General features: G+C 34.0%; 1 protein-coding gene across 2 annotated transcripts in view; it reads right to left on the bottom strand.

Moving 5' to 3' along the window:
• DRD2 (dopamine receptor D2) overlaps nt 1–3,413 on the bottom strand; it is a 164,955-nt gene extending 161,542 nt beyond the window's left edge. For both annotated transcript variants that reach the window (XM_053689833.1, XM_053689832.1), the window contains exon 1: nt 3,147–3,413. In XM_053689833.1, the coding sequence (XP_053545808.1) occupies nt 3,147–3,413 (267 nt within the window). The remainder of the gene's footprint in view (nt 1–3,146) is intronic.
• Between the last annotated feature and the right edge of the window lie 23,397 nt (nt 3,414–26,810).

Genomic DNA, 26,810 nt, shown 5'->3' with positions numbered 1-26,810 from the left:
TCAGAATATGTGGTTGTGTTTGTGCGTGAGCAGGGTTTAGGTTTTTCCATTTTTTTTTCTCTATTGACTTTTATGGGGAAAATGTTATTGTGCGTCCAATATTCTAAGTTTGACTTTTTAGGCGCATTGGGTTAGTGTGTAAGTGAAAACAGTTTACTTTCATCTTGTAAAATGAGCGCAACCCGACGCATGCAAAAAGCTTACTTCTAGCTCAGTATCATGTTCGTCTGCACAAATTTACCCCTATATGTTATTCAGTGCTATAAAATACAGATATTAAATCAATTCATTTTCATTTCTTTTAAGATTTCTACACATTGTAGACCTTCTACCAGATGTGACAGTTGCTTTTGTGTTTGTAGATCAAATTATTTCCCTAGTCCCTCTCATTAGTACTGAAGCAGTTAATCTGCTGTCATTTCAGCTTTAGAATTGGCAGGCAGAATTATTACATGGTTGCTTATCATCGTAAAACGCGTGAAGATCAGCATAGTCTATTTATAACTGAAGCATCTTGCGCTGAATACACATGTAATTCCTCTAAAAAATAATAAAGAGGGGAAGGAATCAATATGCAATCTCCCCTTACCTTTTGCAATTTACAGAAATAAACAACAGCTAACAAAACAGGCTTTGAGGTAACCATAATAACTACATAAAACCCGGGGAGTTTTTAGTGTAAACACTGTGGGCTGAGTATTTAAAAAAAGTAATTTTTTATTATAAATATATTACAGTGCGAGGGTTGCATGGTACTAAGTGGGTTATCAGCCAGAAGGATATGTGGTAAGTGCTTTTGCTTTAAATACCATGATTCCTACAAAACGTACTGTATACAAAATAAACTTATATTATCACATTTATCTTGGTATCCTTTATGGTGCTAATTACTTTCCATGCGAGCGTACTGAGCTCGTCTCAACAGTGTGCACATCTATATGGAAGCAACAATGTTTTTGTTTTTTAATTGTACATCTATCAGAATCAAGAAGGTCTCAATTTAACTTCTAATTGTCTGTAATGGGTGACTAAAGTATTTTTTTTTCTACTGTTGAATTTAAAGGAGCATTGTAAAAATAAAAAGTTATTTGACTTTACATTTGTGAGGCCTGTCACTGTCTACCAATAAAGCAACAAGAGGAGGCTCTGCTTATCAGTCAGCGAGCAATCAGTCCTTAAAGGGATAGAGCACGTCATTTTAAGACACTTTTAAATTCACTTCTATTTACAAATGTGCTTCGCTTAGTATCCCTAGTTAAAAAATGAATATGCACATATCATACACTAGTGGGAGCTGTTGCTAATTGGTGCCTGCACACATACGTCTCTTGTGATTGGCTAAATAGATATTTTCAGCTTCCTGTCAGTAGTGCAATGCTGTCCCTTCAGCAATGGATAACAAGAGAATGAAGAAAATTTGATATTAGAATTAAATTGTAAAGTTGTTTTAAATTGTGTGTTCTCTCTGAATCATAGAAGACAATTTTGGGGTTTACTATCCCTTTAAGACCCAGTTGCACTTCCTGTTAGTATCAAAATCAAACATGTTTACACACTGCCTATTTGTATCCATGATACTAAAGTCTAGAGCTCGGTGCCCCTGACGTTTTCTAAATTAAAAGTAATCTAAAATGGCTGGGATATGAGTCCCCATTTCTTGTGAGGAAACACAAAAGTGTATAAATATTCTAGCAATGCCAGTATCTCCCTACCAAGTGACAGATGATTGTTTTGCCAATATTCTAGCACTGTTGTTATGTTGTGCAGACAAAATCTATATGAATCCATATATGAGTGTTACATTTGTTCATTCAGATGCCGCAGGCTTTCCCTGAGAGCAATACAAGTGTTAGAACCATTATTGGAAATTAAAGGGAACGCTGATAAACATTAAAACATTCCTGAGATTGCTGATCTATGCTGTTCATTTTTCACCCCCCTCCAAAACAAAAATACAAACAATAGTGGTCAATAAAGTTTATCTGTATGACATGTAGCTAAATGAAAACAGTGTATTTTGTTTTAACTCTTCATAACTCAAAAAAACACATCACCAAGGGTGCCAGGCTGCTCAGAAATTACAAAGAAATTTGCTTACAAAATCCAGAGTTTCAAAACAAATGTAAAACAAGGATTAACATTGAACAGTCCAATAAACATCAGATCGATAGACAAACAAGCAGACAATAGATAGACAGCGAGACAGACTGATAGATAGATAGATAGATAGACATATAAATATAGACAGAGAGAGAGACAGAGAGATAGATGATAGATAGATAGATGATAGATAGAAGATAGATAGATGATAGATAGATAGATAGATAGATAGACAGAGAGAGAGAGACAGAGAGATAGATAGATAGATAGATAGATAGATAGATAGATAGATAGATAGATAGATAGAAGATAGATAGACATATAGACAGAGATATATAGATAGATAGATAGATGATAGATAGATAGATAGATAGATAGATAGATAGATAGATAGATAGATAGATAGATAGACATATAGACAGAGAGAGAGACAGAGAGATAGATGATAGATAGATAGATGATAGATAGAAGATAGATAGACATATAGACAGAGATAGATAGATGATAGATAGATAGATAGATAGAAAGATAGATGATAGATAGATAGATAGATAGATAGATAGAAAGATAGATAGATAGATGATAGATAGAAGATAGATAAACATATAGACAGAGATATATAGATAGATAGATAGATGATAGATAGATAGATAGATAGATAGAAAGATAGATGATAGATAGATAGATGATAGATAGAAGATAGATAGACATATAGACAGAGATAGATAGATAGATAGAAAGATAGATAGATAGATAGATGATAGATAGAAGATAGATAAACATATAGACAGAGATATATAGATAGATAGATGATAGATAGATAGATAGATAGATAGAAAGATAGATGATAGATAGATAGATGATAGATAGAAGATAGATAGACATATAGACAGAGATAGATAGATAGATAGATAGAAAGATAGATGATAGATAGATATAGAAACCTTGTAGAGCAGAACATTTTCATTTGTCAGTTTAAGTTTTAGGACTATATCATTGTAAACAGATTTATTAATAAATGCTTTGTGAGATAATAAATGACATACCTCCAGGTAAACCACCCAAGGCATCACAAGTGTCGCCAGCAGGAGATCGGCCACGGCCAGGCTAACAATTAGGTAATTGGTGGTGGTTTGTAGAGCCTTTTCTCTAGAAACTGCCATGCACACCAAAACATTTCCAAAGACGATGACAAATATAAGAAGAGTAAGAAGCATGGCATAGTAATTATAATGGGGTTTTGCGCCAATGTCTGTTCCATTGCTGCTATTGCTATTGTCCCCATTGTACATGGACATATTCTGCAGATCCATGTAGGTAAGAAAGTCCTTCTCCAGTTGGAATCTGCCAAAAAATAATAATAGAAAGGTAAAACAAAGATATCACACAGCAAATCAGATTGAAAAACACAAAAATTGGTTACTATATATATATATAAGTGCATTGGAGCCCTGTGCAGTTAACTAGATGAAAACATGAAAAAAATAATTATGCAATATTCATTTTGAATAAAATGTTTACTATGTATGTACTTTAAATTTCTCACATTCCACTGTTCTGCACATAGGGGAAAATGTTCTAAGGGCTCGATGATTGAAAGCTCTCTGGGCTGGCAAGATTATAAAAGAAAGCTGCCAGTCCTTCTATTTCCCTGGTGGAATGATCTAAAGCCTCTTTTTACCCTGAAAACAGGGTGTCTCGCTAAGGGGCGTATACTGCATTTCTATACATAATCTATACAATCTGTACAATCAGTACATAATCTATATAATCTGTATAATCAGTACATAATCTATATAATCTGTACAAACTGTAGAATCAGTACATAATCTATACAATCTGTACAATCTGTACATAATCTGTACAATCAGTACATAATCTATCCAATATGTACAATTAGTACATAATCTATACAATCTGTACAATCAGTACATAATCTGTACAATCAGTACATAATCTATCCAATATGTACAATTAGTACATAATCCATACAATCTATACAATCAGTATATGATCTATACAATCTGTACAATCAGTACATAATCTATATAATCTGTACAATCTGTACAATCAGTACATAATCTATATAATCTGTACAATCTGTACAATCAGTACATAATCTATATAATCTGTACAATCTGTACAATCAGTACATAATCTATACAATCTGTACAATCAGTACATAATCTGTACAATCAGTACATAATCTATCCAATATGTACAATTAGTACATAATCCATACAATCTATAGAATCAGTATATGATCTATACAATCTGTACAATCAGTACATAATCTATATAATCTGTACAATCTCTACAATCAGTACATAATCTATATAATCTGTACAATCTGTACAATCAGTACATAATCTATACAATCTGTACAATCAGTACATAATCTGTACAATCAGTACATAATCCATACAATCTATACAATCAGTATATGATCTATACAATCTGTACAATCAATACATAATCTATATAATCTATACAATCTGTACAATCAGTACATAATCTATATAATCTATACAATCTGTACAATCAGTACATAATCTGTACAATCTGTACAATCAGTACATAATCTGTACAATCAGTACATAATCTATCCAATATGTACAATTAGCACATAATCCATACAATCTATACAATCAGTATATGATCTATACAATCTGTACAATCAGTACATAATCTATATAATCTTTACAATCTGTACAATCAGTACATAATCTATATAATCTGTACAATCTGTACAATCAGTACATAATCTAAACAATCTGTACAATCAGTACATAATCTGTACAATCAGTACATAATCTATCCAATATGTACAATTAGTACATAACCCATACAATCTATACAATCAGTATATGATCTATACAATCTGTACAATCAGTACATAATCTATATAATCTGTACAATCTGTACAATCAGTACATAATCTATATAATCTGTACAATCTGTAAAATCTGTACAATCAGTACATAATCTATACAATCTGTACAATCAGTACATAATTTGTACAATCAGTACATAATCCATACAATCTATACAATCAGTATATGATCTATACAATCTGTACAATCAGTACATAATCTATATAATCTGTACAATCTGTACAATCAGTACATAATCTATATAATCTGTACAATCAGTACATAATCTATATAATCTGTACAATCAGTACATAATCTATCCAATATGTACAATCAGTACATAATCTATACAATCTGTACAATCAGTACATAATCTGTACAATCAGTACATAATCTATACAATCTATACAATCAGTATATGATCTATACAATCTGTACAATCAGTAGATAATCTATACAATATGCACAATCAGTACATAATCTATACAATCTGTACAATCAGTACATAATCTGTACAATCAGTACATAATCTATACAATCTATACAATCAGTATATGATCTATACAATCTGTACAATCAGTAGATAATCTATACAATCTGTACAATCAGTACATAATATATAGGATATGTACAATCAGTACATAATCTATACAATGTATACAATCAATGCTCAGTCTATACAATCTGTACAATCAGTACACAATCTATACAATCTGTACAATCAATACATAATCTATACAATCTGTACAATCAGTATAAAATCTAAACAATCTGTACAATCAGTACATAATCTACACAATCTGTACAATCAGTACATAACCTATAGAATCTGTACAATCAGTACTCAATCTAAACAATCTGTACAATCAGAAGTGATGTCGCGAACCTAAAATTTTGCGTTCGCAAACGGTGAACGCCAACTTCCGCAAAAGTTTGCGAACCGGCGAACCGGGCGAACCGCCATAGACTTCAATAGGCAGGCGAATTTTAAAACCCACAGGGACTCTTTCTGGCCACAAAAGTGATGGAAAAGTTGTTTCAAGGGGACTAACACCTGGACTGTGGCATGCCGGAGGGGGATCCATGGCAAACTCCCATGGAAAATTACATAGTTAATGCAGAGTCTGGTTTTAATCCATAAAGGGCATAAATCACCTAACATTCCTAAATTGTTTGGAATAACGTGCTTTAAAACATCAGGTATGATGTTGTATCGTTCAGGTAGTGTAAGGGTTTTTTTTTTTTAAATGTACACTACTGTTTTAGCAGATATGACTTGCACTGGTGTGACACTGTGCCCTGGCAGGACCTGGAGCGCACACGTGTGAGGGAAACTGACTGCTATTATTTCACAATAAAAAAGGTTGTTTTTTTTTAAATGTATGTACACTACTGTTTTAGCAGATATGACTTGCACTGGTGTGACACTGTGCCCTGGCAGGACCTGGAGCGCACACGTGTGAGGGAAACTGACTGCTATTATTTCACAATAAAAAAGGTTGTTTTTTTTTAAATGTATGTACACTACTGTTTTAGTAGATATGACTTGCACTGGTGTGACACTGTGCCTTGGCAGGACCTGGATTGCACACGTGTGAAGGAAACTGACTGCTATTATTTTACAGTAAAAAAAGTTTTTTTTTTTGTTTTTTTTTGTTGTTTTGTTTTTAAATGTACACTACTCTTTTAGCAGATATGACTTGCACTGGTGTCACACTGTGCCCTAGCAGGACCTGTAACGCACACGTGTGAAGGAAACTGACTGCTATTATTTAACCCCTTAACGACCGAGGACGTGCAGGGTACGTCCTCTAAAAAATGTCAGTTAACGACCAAGGACGTACCCTGCACGTCCTCAGTCTGGAAAGCAGCTGGAAGCGTTCCTGCTCGCTTCCAGCTGCTTTCCGGTTATTGCAGTGATGCCTCAACATCGAGGCATCCTGCAATAACACTTTCTGGCCATCCGATGCAGAGAGAGCCACTCTGTGGCCCTCTCTGCACCGGACATCGTTGGCCGGTATCGTTGGTGGGTGGGAGCCGACTTGGGAGGCGGTGGGCGGCCATCGGTGAGCTCTGTAAGGTGGAGGGGGGCGGGATCGGGGGCGGAGCCTTCGGGGGCACGCACGGGCGTGCGCGCGTGCACGGGGGGTGGAACCGCTACACTACAGAAAAAAAGTTAGAAGTAAAGTGTAAGAAAAAATTAAATAAACATTTTTTTTTAAAAGCATCTAAGCGATCTGGAAGGGTTGGGGGGTTGGTATTGGGGGGGGGGGGAAGCTACACTACAGAAAAGGGACATTTTTTTTATAAAAAACATATTTTCACTAAAATGGGTACTGGCAGACAGCTGCCAGTACCCAAGATGGCGCACATTAAGTCAGAGGGGGAGGGTTAGAGAGCTGTTGGGTGGGGGATCAGTGAGGTTGGGGGCTAAGGGGGATCCTACACAGCAGCATATGTAAATATGCTAAAAAAAATGCACAAAAAAGCCCAAATTTTCCTTTTATTTTAGTACTGGCAGAGTTTCTGCCAGTACTTAAGATGGCGGGGACATTTGTGGGGTAGGGGAGGGAAGAGAGATGTTTGGGAGGGATCAGGGGGTCTGATGTTTCAGGTGGGAGGCTGATCTCTACACTAAAGCTAAAATTAACCCTGCAAGCTCCCTACAAGCTACCTAATTAACCCCTTCACTGCTAGCCATAATACACGTGTGATGCGCAGCGCCATTTAGCAGCATTCTAATTACCAAAAAGCAACGCCAAAGTCATATATGTCTGCTATTTCTGAACAAAGGGGATCCCAGAGAAGCATTTACAACCATTTGTGCCATAATTGCACAAGCTGTTTGTAAATGATTTCAGTGAGAAACCTAAAATTGTGAAAAATGTAAAGTTTTTTTTAATTTGATCGCATTTGGCGGTGAAATGGTGGCATGAAATATACCAAAATGGGCCTAGATCAATACTTGGGGTTGTCTACTACACTACACTAAAGCTAAAAATACCCCAAAAAGCTCCTTAGATGCTCCCTAATTAACCCCTTCACTGCTGGGCATAATACACGTGTGGTGTGCAGTGGCATTTAGTGGCCTTCTAATTACCAAAAAGCAATGCCAAAGCCATATATGTCTGCTATTTCTGAACAAAGGGGATCCCAGAGAAGAATTTACAACCATTTATGCCATAATTGCACAAGCAGTTTGTAAATAATTTCAGTGAGAAACTGAAAGTTTGTGAAAAAATTTGTGAAAAAGTGAACGATTTTTTGTATTTGATCGCATTTGGCGGTGAAATGGTGGCATGAAATATACCAAAATGGGCCTAGATCAATAATTTGGGATGTCTTCTAAAAAAAAATATATACATGTCAAGGGATATTCAGGGATTCCTGAAAGATATTAGTGTTCCAATGTAACTAGCGCTAATTTTGAAAAAAAAAAAGGGTTTGAAAATAGCAAAGTGCTACTTGTATTTATGGCCCTATAAGTTACAAAAAAAGCAAAGAAGATGTAAACATTGGGTATTTCTAAACTCAGGACAAAATTTAGAAACTATTTAGCATGGGTGTTTTTTGGAGGTTGTAGATATGTAACAGATTTTGGGGTTCAAAGTTAGAAAAAGTGTTTTCTTTTCCATTTTTCCTCATATTTTATAATTTTTTTATAGTAAATGATAAGATATGATGAAAATAATGGTATTTTTAGAAAGTCCATTTAATGGCGAGAAAAACGGTATATAATATGTGTGGGTACAGTAAATGAGTAAGAGGAAAATTTCAGCTAAACACAAACACCGCAGAAATGTAAAAATAGCCTTGGTCCCAAACGGACAGAAAATGGAAAAGTGCTCTGGTCACTAAGGGGTTAAAATTAAAAAAATGTTGTTGTTTTTTTAAATGTACACTACTGTTTTAGCAGATATGACTTGCACTGGTGTCACACTGTGCCCTGGCAGGACCTCAAACGCACACGTGTGAAGGAAAATGACTGCTATTATTTCAAATTAAAAAAAGTTTTTTTTTTTTTTAAATGTACACTACTATTACACCAGATATGAGTGGTGGCACTGGGCAAGTGGGCACAGTATACGCTCTGAGCCTGAGCTGGCAGGTAGGCTGCAATTAGATTACACAGGGAAAAAAAAAAAAAGCAGACTGATGTTCTAGCCCTAAAAAGGGCTTTTTGGGGTGCTGTCCTTACAGCAGAGATCAGATGAGTCCTTCAGAACTGTAGTGGACAGTGAATACACTAGCCTAGCTATCGATTTCCCTATTAAATCAGCAGCAGCTACACTGTCCCTCCTCTCACTAAGAATGCAGGCTCCGAATGAATCTAAAATGGATGCTGTCCAGGAGGTGGGAGGGTCTGGGAGGGAGTGTCTGCTGCTGATTGGCTGGAATGTGTCTTGTGACTGTGAGCTACAGGGTCCAAGTTTACTCAATGATGACGAATAGGGGGCGGATCGAGCATTGCATATGTTCACCGTCCGCTGCGAACGCGAACATGCTATGTTCGCTGCAAACTATTCGCGGCAAAACTGTTCGCGACATCACTAACAATCAGTACATAATCTACACAATCTGTACAATCAGTACACAATCTATACAATCTGTACAGTCAGTACATAATCTATACAATCTGTACAATCAGTATATAATCTATACAATCAGTACAATCAGTATATAATCTATACAATCTGTACAATCAGTACATATTCTATACAAGCTGTATAATCAGTACATAATCTATACAATCAGTAAAATCAGTATACAATCTATACAATCAGTACATATTCTATACAATCAGTACAATCAGTAAATAATCTATATAATCTGTACAATCAGTACATAATCTATACAATCAGTAAAATCAGTATACAATCTATACAATCAGTTTATAATCTATACAATCAGAACATACAATATCAAATCTCTTCAGTCAGTACATAATCTATAAATCTGTACAATCAGTATGTAATCTATACAAACTGTACAATCAGTACATAATCTATACAATCAGTAAAATCAATATACAATCTATACAATCAGTATAATCAGTACATATTCTATACAATCAGTATAATCAGTAAATAATCTATACAATCTGTACAATCAGTACATAATCTATACAATCACAACATAAAATATCAAATCTGTTCAGTCAGTACATAATCTATACAATCTGTACAATCAGTATGAAATCTATACAAACTGTACAATCAATAAATAATCTATACAATCAGTACATAATTTATACAATCTGTACAATCAGTACATAATCTATCCAATCTGTACAATCAGTACATAATCTATACAATCTGTACATAATCTATACAATAAGCACAATCAGTATATAATCTATACAATCTGTACAATCAGTACATATTCTATACAATCTGTACAATCAGTACATAATCTATACAATCAGTAAAATCAGTAGTACAATCTATACAATCAGTACAATCAGTACTTATTATATACAATCAGTAAATAATCTATCCAATCTGTACAATCAGTACATACTCTATACAATCAGAACATGAAATATCAAATCTGTTCAGTCAGTACATAATCTATACAATCTGTACAATCAGTATGTAATCTATACAAACTGTAAATCAGTACATAATCTATACAATCAGTACATAATCTATAAAATCTGCACAATCAGTACATCATATATACAATCTGTACAATCAGTACATATTCTATACAATCAGTACATAATATATACAATTTGTACAATCAGTACATAATCTATCCAATCTGTACAATCAGAACATAATCTATCCAATCTTTACAATCAGTACATAATCTATATGATCTGTACAATCAGTACATCATCTATAAAATCCGTACAATCAGTACATAATCTATGCAATCAGTACAATCAGTATATAATCTATACAATCAGTACATAATCTATGCAATCAGTACAATCAGTATATAATCTATACAATCTGTACAATCAGTACATAATCTATACAATCAGTACAATCAGTAAATAATATATACAATCTCTACAATTAGTACATAATCTATACATTCAGTATATAATATATACAATCTGTACAATCAGAACATATTCTTTACAATATGTACAATCAGTACATAATCTATACAATCAGAACATAATCTATACAATCTGTTCAGTCAGTACATAATCTATACAATCTGTACAATCAGTACAAAATGTATATAATCTGCACAATCAGTACATAATCTATGCAATCTGTACAATCAGTACACTATCTATACAATCAGTACAATCAGTACAAAATGTATATAATCTGCACAATCAGTACATAATCTATACAATCTGTACAATCAGTACACTATCTATAAAATCAGTACAATCAGTACATAATTTATACAATCTGTACAATCAGTACACTATCTATACAATCAGTACAATCAGTACATAATTTATACAATCTGTACAATCAGTACACTTTCTATACAATCAGTACAATCAGTACATAATTTATACAATCTGTACAATCAGTACACAATCTAAACAATCTAGACAATCAGTACATAATTTATACAATCAGTATATAATTTATACAATCTGTACAATCAGTATATAATCTATACAATCTGTACAATCAGTACATAATCTACATAATCTTTACAATCAGCACATAATCTATACAACCTGTACATTCAGTATATAATCTATACAATCTGTACAATCAGTACATAATCTATACAATCAGTATAATCAGTATATAATCTATTAAATCTGTACAATCAGTACATAATCTATACAATCAGTACAATCAGTACATAATCTATACAATCTGTACAATCAGTACATAATCTACACAATCTGTACAATCAGTACATAATCTATAGAATCTGGACAATCAGTACTCAATCTATGCAATCTGTACAATCAGTACACAATCTTTACAATCTGTACAGTCAGTACATAATCTATACAATCTGTACAATCAGTATATAATCTATATAATCTGTACAATCAGTACATAATATATACAATCTGTACAATTCGTACACAAGCTATACAATCTGTACAATCAGTACATAATCTATACAATATGTACAATCAGTATATAATCTATACAATGTGTACAATCAGTACATAATCTATACAATATGTACAATCAGTACACTATCTATACAATCAGTACAATCAGTACATAATTTATACAATCTGTACAATCAGTACATAATTTATACAATCTGTACAATCAGTACAAAATTTATATAATCTGCACAATCAGTACATAATCTATACAATCTGTACAATCAGTACACTATCTATACAATCAGTACAATCAGTACATAATTTATACAATCTGTACAATCAGTACACAATCTGTACAATCAGTTCAATCAGTACATATTCTATACAATACGTACAATCAGTAAAGTATCTATATAATCTGTACAATCAGTACACAATCTAAACAATCTAGACAATCAGTACATAATTTATACAATCAGTACATACTTAATTCAAACTGTAAAATCAGTATATCATCTATACAATCAGTACATAATCTATACAGCCTGTACAATCAGTACATAATCTATACAATCTGTACAATCAGTACATAATCTATACATTCTGCACAATCAGTACATAAGATATACAATTTGTACAATCAGTACATAGTCTATACAATCTGTACAATCAGTAAATAATCTATACAATCAGTACAAGCAGTATATAATCTATACAAACAGTACAATCAGTACATAATCTGTACAATCAGTACACAATCTATACAATCTGTACAGTCAGTACATAATATATACAATCTGTACAATCAGTATAACATCTAAACAATCTGTACAATCAGTACATAATCTATACAATCTGTAAAATCAGTACATAATCTACACAATCTATACAATCAGTACATAATCTATAGAATCTGTACAATCAGTACTCAATCTATGCAATCTGTACAATCAGTACACAATCTTTACAATCTGTACAGTCAGTACATAATCTATACAATCTGTACAATCAGTATATAATTTATATATTCTGTACAATCAGTACATAATATATACAATCTGTACAATCCGTACACAAGCTATATAATCTGTACAATCAGTACATAATCTATACAATTTGTACAATCAGTACATAATCTATACAATCTGTACAATCAGTACATAATCTATCCAATATGTACAATCAATATATAATCTATAAAATCAGAACATAAAATATCAAATCTGTTCAGTCAGTACATAATCTATACAATCTGTACAATCAGTATGTAATCTATACAAACTGTACAATCAGTACATATGCTATACAATCAGTACATAATCTATACAATTTGTACAATCAGTACATAATCTATGCAATCTGTACAACCAGTACACAATCTATACAATCTGTACAATCATTACACAATATATATAATCTGTACAAACAGTACATAATCTATACAATCTGTACAATCAGTACACAATTTATACAATCTGTAAAATCAGTATATAATTTATACAATCTGTACAATCAGTATATAATCTATACAATCTGTACAATCAGTACATAATCTATATAATCTGTACAAGCAACACATAATCTATACAACCTGTACATTTAGTATATAATCTATACAATCTTTACAATCAGTACATAAGCTATACAATCAGTACAATCAGTATATAATCTATACAATCTGTACAATCAGTACATAATCTATACAATCAGTATATAATCTATACAATCTGTACAATCAATTTAAAATGTACAATCAATTTAAAATGTTGACACCCCAAGGTATTGAACAGTATATGGTGTGCTTTGATGCAACCGTTTTAGCCAAAAAAATTGGAGAAAGTGTATGGTAATAATTTTTTAATTTTCATTTTTACACACACATTGCTTTTTGACTATGATTTAGGAGAGCCTGTTGTAAGTTATTGCAAAAAAACACTCCAAGTTATTTTTCTGCAAGACCTCCTGAGTACACCTATGCCCCCCATGCATAGGTTAGCCAGGATTTTGGGAAGATTCTGTTACAATTTTATGACTTGTAATTTTAGTTAAAAGTGAGAGTATTTCTTCTAATAGGCCTATCTTTTGTTTGGTGCCTATCGCATACCCCAGATTTATTTATTTCCATGAAAGTGTATATTTTTGAAATGTTGACACTCCAAGATATTGTATATGGCGATGCCAGTTCTTGCGCAGGTTTGGTATCCTATATACAGCGCCGCATATAAATGCGGCACGTATATTTCACCCGTCGGACGTAGTTTTTTCACCCATAGACTGACATATAAAACCCGCACAATTTGGTATCCAATATCCAGCGCAAGGCCTTACATGGCGAAAATGGAGAAATCTTACTCCTTTTTAACCTCGCCATAAAATGCATCCATAGCAGGCCTTGCACTGATTATGGGAGCACCGTAACTCCCTAAAACGTCTGCAAAAAAAAACTAACACCAAATGCATGCGCAATGTCTATCTACTTGCCAACCGCAATCCCCCACCGCAATACCTAATAAAGTGTATTAACCCCTTAAAAGACGCTTCCGGAGCCCACCGCCACCTACATTATATGTATTAACCCTTAAACCGCCACTCCCGGATCCCGCTGCAACTAAATTTATTAAATTTATTAACCCCTAATCTGACCCCCCTTCACCGCCGCCACCTACATTAAATATATTAACCTCTAATCTGACCCCCCTACACCACCGCCACCTACATTAAATTTATTAACCCCTAATCTGACCCCCCTACACCGCCGCCACCTACATTAAATGTATTAACATCTAATCTGACCCCCCTACACCGCCGCCACCTACATTAAATGTTTTACCCCCTAAACCTAAGTCTAACCCTAACACCCCCCTAACTTAATTATTATTTAGATAAATCTAAATAATATTAATATTATTAACTAAATTATTCCTATTTAAAACTAAATACTTAACTATAAAATGAACCCTAAGATAGCTACAATATAATTAATAATTGCATTGTAGCTATTTTAGGAATTTTTTTTATTTTACAGGCAACTTTGTATTTATTTTAAATAGGTACAATATCTATTAAATAGTTAATAACTATTAAATAGCTACCTAGTTAAAATAATTACAAAATTACCTGTAAAATAAATCCTAACCTAAGTTACAAATACACCTAACACTACACTATCAATAAATTAATTAAATAAATGAACTACAATTATCTAAAATAAAATACAATTAAATAAACTAAACTATAGTACAAAAAACAAACAAACACTAAATTTCAAAAAATAAAAAAATATTACAAGAAGTTTAAACTAATTACACCTAATAAAATAAAAAAAGTACAAAATAACCCTTAAAAAGGGCCTTTGCGGGCATTGCCCCAAAGTAATCAGCTCTTTTACCTGTAAAAAAAAAGTACAATCCCCCCGCAACATTACAACCCACCACCCACACACCCCTACTCTAAAACCCACCCGATCCCCCCTTAAAAAAAACTAACACTACCCCATTGAAGATCATCCTACCTTTAGCCGTCTTCACCCAGCCGGGCCAAAGTCTTCATCCGATGGGGCAGAAGAGAACATCCAGACCGGCAGATGTCTTTATCCAAGCGGCATCTTCTATCTTCATCCATCCGACGAGGAACGGCTCCATCTTGAAGACCTCCGGTGAGGAACATCCTTCTAGGCCGACGGACTAACGATGAATGAATATTCCTTTAAATGATGTCATCCAAGATAGCGTCCCTCAAATTCCGATTGGCTGATAGGATTCTATCAGCCAATCGGAATTAAGGTAGGAAAAATCCGATTGGTTGATTTAATCAGCCAATCGGATTGAAGTTCAATCCGATTGGCTGATTGGATCAGCCAATAGAATTGACCTCACATTCTATTGGCAAATCGGAATTTGAGGGACGCCATCTTGGATGACGTCATTTAAAGGAATATTCATTTGTTGTTAGTCCGTCGGCCTAGAAGGATGTTCCGCACTGGAGGTTTTCAAGATCGAGCTGTTCCTCATCGGATGGATGGAGATAGAAGATGCCGCTTGAATGAAGACAACTGCCGGTCCGGATGTCCTCTTCTGCCCGGATAGGATGAAGACTTCTGCTGGTCTAGATGTCCTCTTCTGCCCCATCAGATGAAGACTTCGGCCCGACTGGGTGAAGACGGCTCAAGGTAGGGTGATCTTCAATGGGGTAGTGTTAGGTTTTTTTAAGTGGGGATTGGGTGGGTTTTAGAGTAGGGGTATGTGGGTGGGTTGTTCTTTTTTTTACAGGTAAAAGAGCTGATTACTTTGGGGCAATGCCCCACAAAAGGCCCTTTTAAAGGCTATTTGTAATTTAGTTTAGCAGAGGACTTTATTATTTTGGGGGGCTTTTTTATTTTATTAGGGGGCTTAGATTAGGTGTAATTAGTTTAAACTTCTTGAAATATTTTTTTATTTTTTTGTAATTTAGTGTTTGTTTGTTTTTGTAATATAGTTTATTTAATTGTATTTTATTTTAGATAATTGTAGTTAATTTATTTAATTAATTTAATGATAGTGTAGTGTTAGGTGTATTTGTAACTTAGGTTAGGATTTATTTTACAGGTCATTTTGTAATTATTTTATCTAGGTAGCTATTAAATAGTTATTAACTATTTAATAGCTATTGTACCTAGTTAAAATAAATACAAAGTTGACTGTAAAATAAAAATAAATCCTAAAATAGCTACAATGTAATTATTAATTATATTGTAGCTATCTTAGGGTTTATTTTATAGGTAAGTATTTAGTTTTAAATAGGAATAATTTAGTTAATAATATTAATATTATTTAGATTTATTTAAATAATAATTAAGTTAGGGGGGTGTTAGGGTTAGACTTAGGTTTAGGGGGTAATACATTTAATGTAGGTGGCGGCAGTGTAGGGGGGTCAGATTAGATGTTAATACATTTAATGTAGGTGGCAGTGGTGTAGGGGGGTCAGATTAGGGGTTAATATATTTAATGTAGGTGGCGGTGGTGTAGGGGGGTCAGATTAGAGGTTAATATATTTAATGTAGGTGGCGGCGGTGTAGGGGGGTCAGATTAGGGATTAATAAATTTATGTAGGTGGCGGCAGGGTCCGGGAGCGGCAGTTTAGGGGTTAAACACTTTATTTAGGTGCGGCGGGGTCTGGGAACGGCGGTTTAGGGGTTAATACATATAATATAGGTGGCGGTGGGCTCCAGAAGCGGCGGTTTAGGGGTTAATACTAGGATAGGTTTATTGCTGTGTGGGCTGTGGCAGTTTAGGGATTAATAATTAGGCTTATTGCATTGTGGGGGGTTGTCGGTCTAGGGGTTAATACATTTATTATTAGGAGTGAGAGGGGGGATTGCGGATATAGGGGTATACGTGTCGGGCTTATTTTTGGGATGCGTGTTAGACTGTTACGGGAGATTTAATATTTTAATACAATGAAGGGAACTACAGAGCGCCAACTCAGAAGACAGACCTCTAGCTCTGATAATATTGGTACCTAGTTGCCAATGAGGAGTGAGCACATTTAATTTGATATTTATCAGAGCGCTACACAAATGGTAGGCTAGGTGCAGGATCAGACCAACAAATACCAGTAACAATAAATTTATAAAAAGTATAATTTAATACAATTATTACAAGTTCAATAAAATCTCTGATACAATGTTATTAAGTGTTGTAACATTCAGATTATAAACAGCAACAGTTCATGGATCCATGTTACAATATTGATAAAATTATAAAATCATGAAAACTCAGGTAACCGATTTTGAAAAAACCTGGTGAATTTGAGGCCAATTGAAGTTAAGAATTGGGAGACGCTAAGTTACGAACTCCAATAAAGTTAAAAGATGTTAAAAAGCAATTGGTTAAAACTTACGTGAATGTATAAATTTGTTGTGATTAAATGTTAATGAGTGGTGAGAGGGGGGACCCTAAAAAATCATAAAGCAAGAAGGGAATAAGTCCCGGATCACAGCATAGATTTTATTTATGTGTTTATACAAATTTGTAGTGTAGATAAATGCTCCTAAACTGATATGGAGCGTGATAAAAAATATATATAACTACCATATATAGTGTATGCGATAAAGAATAAATAACTCCAATGTGATAACAAATAGTGAGTGTTGTGATATATGCAGGGGTGAAAATAAAATTCACAAAAACATCGCACAAAGGTGATCTGATAATAAACAAACAAAAATGAAGATTATAGTGAACACACTAGTGAATATTGAATGCAGTTATGACACACTGTATTGGCAACGATACATTGGAGGCTGCAAAGATGATCTCCAGTACCAGAGACCACTGTGCTATCAACCTCAAATTAATTGAAAAGAGAAGAATAAAAATGTGTGAAAAAAGTGTCCGTTCAATGGTATGAGAATAACAGATGGTAATGCAGATGAACTTAGGATAAGGACAAACTTCAGTAGGGTCCGGTAAAAATAGAAAATCTCGCTTACAGTCTTTCCTAATTCCGGTAGAGTCCGGTTAAAAAGGTTTGCTAACAGTTTTTCAAGTCCCAATTTTAACAATAAAGCAATAGTCCTCTGTAGAGTTTTGCAAATTGTAAAGACCCCAATGCTTTATCCAAGGCAGGTGTCCCTTACCTGTCAGGGAATGAAAAATACTGTCAGCATTTGGCTAGTAAACTGCGCCTTTAAGAAAATATCTCCTCCCCACTCTAATGCCTATTTAAACACACCATGTCCCAGAAATCATTGCTTGATTATTGAAGTGAATTAGGAGAAAACCTCTGAATCTCCTATCTCAACTTCTAACATTTGAGCCGTTCTAACTCCTGGACGATTTACTATATATTTGTCCCATTTTCGTTTATTGTTCATTATCTTATGAATATAACCTAGTTGGACTTTTTCTCCTTTCAATTAGGAGACTTACTTTCTTTTCCTGAAGCAGCTGTCAGTAGTTGCTGTTCACCACGGACACAGACTCAGTGTAGACACGCTGTTCAAGCTGACGTCATTCCGCTCACACTGAACCTCACAGCGCAGCACGCCTGTCTTCGGAAACACGCTGCAAGCACTGAACGCTGCTCTCCTGTCTCCCTCATTAGACGCAAGGATCTAGGCACAGAATCTAAGGAAGCAACCTCTCTTCTCTTCCACTACGATTCTATCATATTACAAGGTATGTGCACCAACTGTTATATTATTAAGCATGCTCCTAACTTTCTCAAAGTAATGCATTACTGAATGAACTGGATCTACCGCATAATACTTAACAGATCTGTCTCATAAATCGAAACCTAAATTCAACGCAGTAACTGGATACAAACCTATTGTCAAGTTGTTTCAAGATATCTTTCACTTACTGTGTTTAGTTATTCTTACAAAAAGATATCTGAGTACTGAGAACTATCTTGAAATGACCTCCTATACGCTGAACCACCAATTACATTTATGATGAATCACACTAATTAATACCTCAATTGAAATATTTATTTATTTTAAAATCATTTCTCAAACCAATACTAAAAATCTCATATCTCTTCCTAAACTCTAGAGAGTGTCACAACTGTAGAGATAATCAGATCTGTGACAAAAAACCACATAATCTTCTAGTAAAATTGCATTCATTCAGGTTCCTTCTATTTAAGCTGTGATATTTGGGGGTTATGAATGCAAACATTTACTTTTAATACTTTCTATAATATATAATGAATACTGTTAAATAATAATTATCACAAATACATATAGTGCAGAGGGTTTCAATAAAATTTAACACAATTAGAAAGCACCCTACCAGTAACCATCCAACGCGCTTCAGTCCTCACTGACCTTTATCAAGACTGTTTTTTGATGTGAAGTAAGGTTATTATATACCTAACTAAGTGTCAGGTAAATTAGCACTTGTACGATTACACCGGAAGTGAAATTGAATCATTCCGGGTGATGACAAAATCATTTAAACTTTTTATAGAATAAAACATTATGTTCTTCTTAAAGAATATTTTTCTTTTTAGATGATTGTATCATTACATGAGCATCTGCCTTTATGATGTCTCAAAGGATCGCTATGAATTCTTATAGTAATTGATACAGGGGGCTTGGGCCAAAGTCAGCTAATAGAATTGAGCTTGCATTCTATTGGCTGATTGGAACAGCCAATAGAATGCGAGCTCAATCCTATTGGCTGATTGGATCAGCCAATAGGATTTTTTCTACCTTAATTCCGATTGGCTGATAGAATTCTATCAGCCAATTGGAATCTAAGGGACGCCATCTTGGATGACGTCACTTAAAGGTACCTTCATTACAGAAGAAGATGTCGATTGAAGAGGATACTCCGCGCCGGATGTCTTGAAGATGGAGCCGCTCCGCATCGGAAGGATGAAGATAGAAGATGCCATCTGGGTGAAGACTTCTGCCCATCTGGAAGACCACTTCTGTCTGTCTGGAGGACTAATTCTGCCGGCTTTGTTGAGGACATCTTGCCACTTGGATGAAGACTTCTCCTGGTAAGTGGATCTTCGGGGGTTAGTGTTAGTATTTTTTAAGGGTATATTGGGTGAGTTTTTGTTTAGGTTAGGGCTTTGGGCCGCAATAGAGCTAAATGCCCTTTTAAGGGCAATGCCCATCAAATGCCCTTTTCAAGGCAATTGGGAGCTTAGGTTTTTTTAGTTAGGGTTTTATTTGGGGGGTTGGTTGTGTGGGTGGTGGGTTTTACTGTTGGGGGGGTTGTTTGTATTTTTTTTTAACAGGTAAAAGAGCTGATTTTTTGGGGGCAATGCCCCGCAAAAGGACCTTTTAAGGGCTATTGATAGTTTAGTTTAGGCTAGGTTGTTTTTTTCTTTGGGTGGGCTTTTTTTATTTTGATAGGGCTATTAGATTAGGTGTAATTAGTTTAAAGATCTGTAATTTGTTTTTATTTTCTGTAATTTAGTATTTTTTTTTTTTTGGTAATTTAGCTAATTTTATTTAATTTAGTTAATTTATTTAATTGTAGTGTAGTGTTAGATGTTAGTGTAACTTAGGTTAGGTTTAATTTTACAGGTAAATGTGTATTTATTTTAGCTAGGTAGTTAGTAAATAGTTAATAACTATTTAGTAACTATTCTACCTAGTTAAAATAAATACAAACTTGTCTGTAAAATAAAAATAAACCCTAAGATAGCTACAATGTAACTATTAGTTATATTGTAGCTAGCTTAGGGTTTATTTTACAGGTAAGTATTTAGATTTAAATAGGAATTATTTAGGTAATGATATTAGGATTTATTTAGATTAATTTTAATTATATTAAAGTTAGGGGGTGTTAGCGTTTGGGTTAGACTTAGGTTTAGGGGTTAATAAATTTAGTATAGTGGCGGCGACATTGGGGGGCAGATTAGGGGTTAATAAATGTAGGTAGGTGGCAGTGATGTTAGGGGGGTCAGATTAGGGGTTAATAATATTTAACTAATGCTTGCGATGCAGGAGTGCTGCGGTTTAGGGGTTAATATGTTTATTATAGTGGTGGCGACATTTGGGGCGGCAGATTAGGGGTTAATAACATGATGTAGGTGTCGGCAATGTTGTGGGCAGCAGATTAGGGGTTAATAAATATAATGTAGGTGTCGGCGATGTTGGGGGCAGAAGATTAGGGGTTCATAAGTATAATGTAGGTGGCGGCGATGTCCGGAGCGGCAGATTAGGGGTTAATAGGTATAATGCAGGTGTCCGCGATGTCAGGGACGTCAGATTAGGGGTTAATAAGTGTAAGATTAGGGGTGTTTGTTTCCCCATAGGAATCAATGGGGCTGCGTTACTGAGATTTACGCTGCTTTTTTAGAGGTGTTAGACTTTTACTCAGCCGGCTCACCCCAATGATGTCTATTGGGAAATCATGCACAAGCACGTATAACCAGCTCACCGCTGACTTAAAGGGACACTGAACCCAAATTTTTTCTTTCATGATTCAGATAGAGCATGCAATTTTAAGCCACTTTCTAATTTATTCCTATTATCAATTTTTCTTCGTTCTCTTGATATCTTTATTTTAAAAAGAAGACATCTAAGTTTTTTTTTTTCATTCAGAACTCTGGACAGCACTTTTTTATTGGTGGATGAGTTTATCCACCAATCAGCAAGAACAGCCCAGGTTGATCACCAGAAATAGGCTGGCATCTAAACTTACTTTCTTGCATTTCAAATAAAGATATCAAGAGAATGAAGAAAATTTGATAATAGGAGTAAATTAGAAAGTTGCTTAAAATGTCATGCTCTATCTGAATCAAGAAAGAAAAAAATTTTGCTCTATGCTCACTTCTTGCTTTTTTAACGCTGGGTTTATAAAAACCCGTAATACCAGCGCTGTAGGTAAGTGAGCAGTGACAATAACCTGCAAGTTAGTACGGCACCGCTCATAACGCAAAACTCGTAATCTAGCCGTATATTTTTAAACAATAACAATTCTGTAGTAGACTATCCCTTTAAGGTAGAGCATGCAATGACAAAAGTATAATCTCATTTTCTTCTTTTTTTCTGAGCCTACCTTCATATGCTCTCGTAGAAAGATACTAAGTTACAAGAGTGACCAAAACAAAGGTAAATTTAATAACAGAATTAAATGGGTTTTTATTACAATTGTACGCTCTATCTAATTAAATGTGACTTCTATGTGACAGCAAATATTTTTTTAATTAATCTAACAGAATGAGTATGTTTGTGCACAAGTCAGATTACTCACTGGCTGACAGATGAATCTTACAACTACATCACAAGGACTACAGATCACTACAAACTACAAATCATATTCTAAACTTAATTATGTATCTAACATTGCACAACATCACTGGTCCTACATCTGAGCATTTATAAGACACAGTTGGCTTAGCACTTGGCTTCTAATTGTACAATAAAATGTATATGTAATGTAATGTTCTTTAGATCTATTAATAGGTTCAATAAAAAATGTAAAAAAATAATGAACAAACATTCTTAGGCCAGTACAGTCAACTCAAGAAATGACACACATCATGAAACGGAGCAAAAGTGAGCAATAAATCATAGTGTGGTTCTAAGTGAAAAAAAGACAATGGGGCCGATTTAACAACCCCCGAATGTATCTGTTTCCACGCGAGCCTTCAGGCTCACCGGAAACAGGAGTTAAGAAGCAGCGGTCTCACAACCACTGTGTCACGCTCGTTCCCCTCCGCTCCTCTTCTTCTGGTTCTTCGGGCTACTCTGTCCTGTGCAATACGTTGCTTAGCAACGCTGTGCACATTCTGAGCCATCCTCCTCTGCTGACGCCAGACGGGCTTCATATTCCGGTGGCCCAATCTCCTGGTGCCCGTTTGTTTTTCTTCTGTGGCTTCTGTGAGTATTCAAATTCTCTTGTTACTGGACTTTAACCCTGAACTGCCTTATCACAAGTTGCCAAACTCTGCTTCATTGACTACACTATTGTTTAACCTTGAACTGCCTGATTACAAGTTGCCAAACTCTGCTTCACTGACTACGCTATTGTTTAACCCTGAACTGCTTGATTACAAGTTGCCAAACTCTGCTTCACTGACTACGCTATTGTTTAACCCTGAACTGCCTGATTACAAGTTGCCAAACTCTGCTGAACTGGCTTCGTCTATTCCTGATCCCAAACCTCCTTCTATCAAGTGTCCTAGTACTCCTATCCTGAACCTCAAGAACCACCTGTCCCTCTGTGTGAGTACCTTGTTTTATAGAGGTTGTCGTGGGGTCACGTCCTGGGTTATACTCATTGTGCTAGAGTGTTATTTGAGTTCACTCAAGCATTTGGGTCTGATTCCGGACCTTACCTAACCGGACACGCAGCTCCTTAACTCGTCCGCCACCTCTGAGGAGGCGGACAGTAATCAGCCGATCGGATACGATCGGGTTGATTGACACCTGATTGGCCACAAATGTGCAGGGGGCGGCATTGCACAAGCATTTCACTAGTAAAGTTTGTGCAATGATAAATGCCGACAGCGTATGCTGTCGGCATTTATCGATGTGCGGCAGACATGATACGCTCCCCCGAATCATGTCTGTCCACACTTGATAATTAGGCCCCAATATCTAAACTAACTCTAAAAATGTGATGTGGCAATTTAACAGGTGGGATTTTCCTCTACAGCCAATCCCAAAAGTGCAAATAAAAAAGAAATGTAAGAAAAGTGCACTAAACATTTTTATTACGCTACCGATGGTTACAATTTAGGACCGATTCCAATGTTGTTTTTATTTAACCTTATTGTTTAATAAAAGTAAATTTGTTATTAACACATTTTGTGGGTTCTAACAAGAGGTACAGACTTATCCTTTTATTTTAACATAATAATTTCCCAAACACAAAACATATTTTTGAAGAGCACATTCATCTGTAAAATATAGTTTTCAAAACTATTGGATTTAGTATCCCTAAAATCAGTATTTAATGGCACATATCATGGGGGATAAAATAAATGAATCTCTTTATTTAAAGTATGATAAGGTCATTGTCTTATATGTAATACTTCATTATCTTGTATGCAATACTTCATTGTCTTGTATGTAATACTTCATTGTATTGTATGTAATACTTCATTGTCTTATATGTAATACTTCATTATCTTGTATTGTCTTGTATGTAGTGCTTCATTGTATTGTATGTAATACTTCATTGTCTTATATGTAATACTTCATTATCTTGTATTGTCTTGTATGTAGTGCTTCATTGTATTGTATGTAATGCTTCATTGTATTGTATGTAATACTTCATTATCTTGTATGTAATACTTCATTGCCTTGTATGTAATGCTTCATTGTCTTGTATGTAATAATTCATTGTCTTGTATGTAATACTTCATTATCTTGTATATAATAATTCATTATCTTGTATGTAATAATTCATTATCTTGTATGTAATAATTCATTATCTTGTATGTAATAATTCATTATCTTGTATGTAATAATTCATTGTCTTGTATGTAATACTTCATTATCTTGTATGTAATACTTCATTGTATTGTATTGTCTTGTATGTAATACTTCATTGTCTTGTATGTAATACTTCATTATCTTGTATTGTCTTGTATGTAATACTTCATTATCTTGTATTGTCTTGTATGTAATACTTCATTGTCTTGTATGTAATACTTCATTATCTTGTATGTAATACTTCATTGTATTGTATGTAATAATTCATTATCTTGTATGTAATAATTCATTATCTTGTATGTAATACTTCATTGTCTTGTATGTAGTGCTTCATTGTCTTGTATGTAATAATTCATTGTCTTGTATGTAATACTTCATTGTCTTGTATGTAATACTTCATTGTCTTGTATGTAATACTTCATTGTCTTGTATGTAACACTTCATTATCTTGTATGTAATACTTCATTGTCTTGTATGTAATACTTCATTGTCTTGTATGTAATGCTTCATTGTCTTGTATGTAATACTTCATTGTCTTGTATGTAATACTTCATTGTCTTGTATGCAATACTTCATTATCTTGTATGCAATACTTCATTGTTTTGTATGTAGTGCTTCATTGTCTTGTATGTAATAATTCATTGTCTTGTATGTAATACTTCATTATCTTGTATGTAATACTTCATTGTCTTGTATGTAATACTTCATTGTATTGTATGTAATACTTCATTGTCTTATATGTAATACTTAATTGTCTTGTATGTAATACTTCATTGTCTTGTATGTAATGCTTCATTGTCTTGTATGTAATACTTCATTGTCTTGTATGTAATGCTTCATTATCTTGTATGTAATACTTCATTGTCTTGTATGTAATACTTCATTGTCTTGTATGTAATGCTTCATTATCTTGTATGTAATACTTCATTGTCTTGTATATAATGCTTCATTGTCTTGTATGTAATAATTCATTGTCTTGTATGTAATACTTCATTATCTTGTATGTAATACTTCATTGTCTTGTATGTAATGCTTCAGTGTCTTGTATGTAATACTTCATTGTCTTGTATGTAATGCTTAATTGTCTTGTATCTAATGCTTCATTGTCTTGTATGTAATACTTCATTATCTTGTATGTAATACTTCATTGTCTTGTATTGTCTTGTATGTAGTGCTTCATTGTATTGTATGTAATACTTCATTGTCTTGTATGTAATACTTCATTATCTTGTATGTAATACTTCATTGTATTGTATGTAATAATTCATTATCTTGTATGTAATAATTCATTATCTTGTATGTAATACTTCATTGTCTTGTATGTAGTGCTTCATTGTCTTGTATGTAATAATTCATTGTCTTGTATGTAATACTTCATTGTCTTGTATGTAATACTTCATTGTCTTGTATGTAATACTTCATTGTCTTGTATGTAACACTTCATTATCTTGTATGTAATACTTCATTGTCTTGTATGTAATACTTCATTGTCTTGTATGTAATGCTTCATTGTCTTGTATGTAATACTTCATTGTCTTGTATGTAATACTTCATTGTCTTGTATGCAATACTTCATTATCTTGTATGCAATACTTCATTGTCTTGTATGTAGTGCTTCATTGTCTTGTATGTAATAATTCATTGTCTTGTATGTAATACTTCATTATCTTGTATGTAATACTTCATTGTCTTGTATGTAATACTTCATTGTATTGTATGTAATACTTCATTGTCTTATATGTAATACTTCATTGTCTTGTATGTAATACTTCATTGTCTTGTATGTAATGCTTCATTGTCTTGTATGTAATACTTCATTGTCTTGTATGTAATGCTTCATTATCTTGTATGTAATACTTCATTGTCTTGAATGTAATACTTCATTGTCTTGTATGTAATGCTTCATTATCTTGTATGTAATACTTCATTGTCTTGTATATAATGCTTCATTGTCTTGTAT

Source organism: Bombina bombina, chromosome 8 (assembly GCF_027579735.1).
Source record: "Bombina bombina isolate aBomBom1 chromosome 8, aBomBom1.pri, whole genome shotgun sequence".
Classification (NCBI taxonomy): Eukaryota; Metazoa; Chordata; class Amphibia; order Anura; family Bombinatoridae; genus Bombina; species Bombina bombina.
The sequence above is the reverse complement of the archived record's forward strand: the minus strand, read 5'-3'. Positions and strand labels throughout refer to the sequence as shown.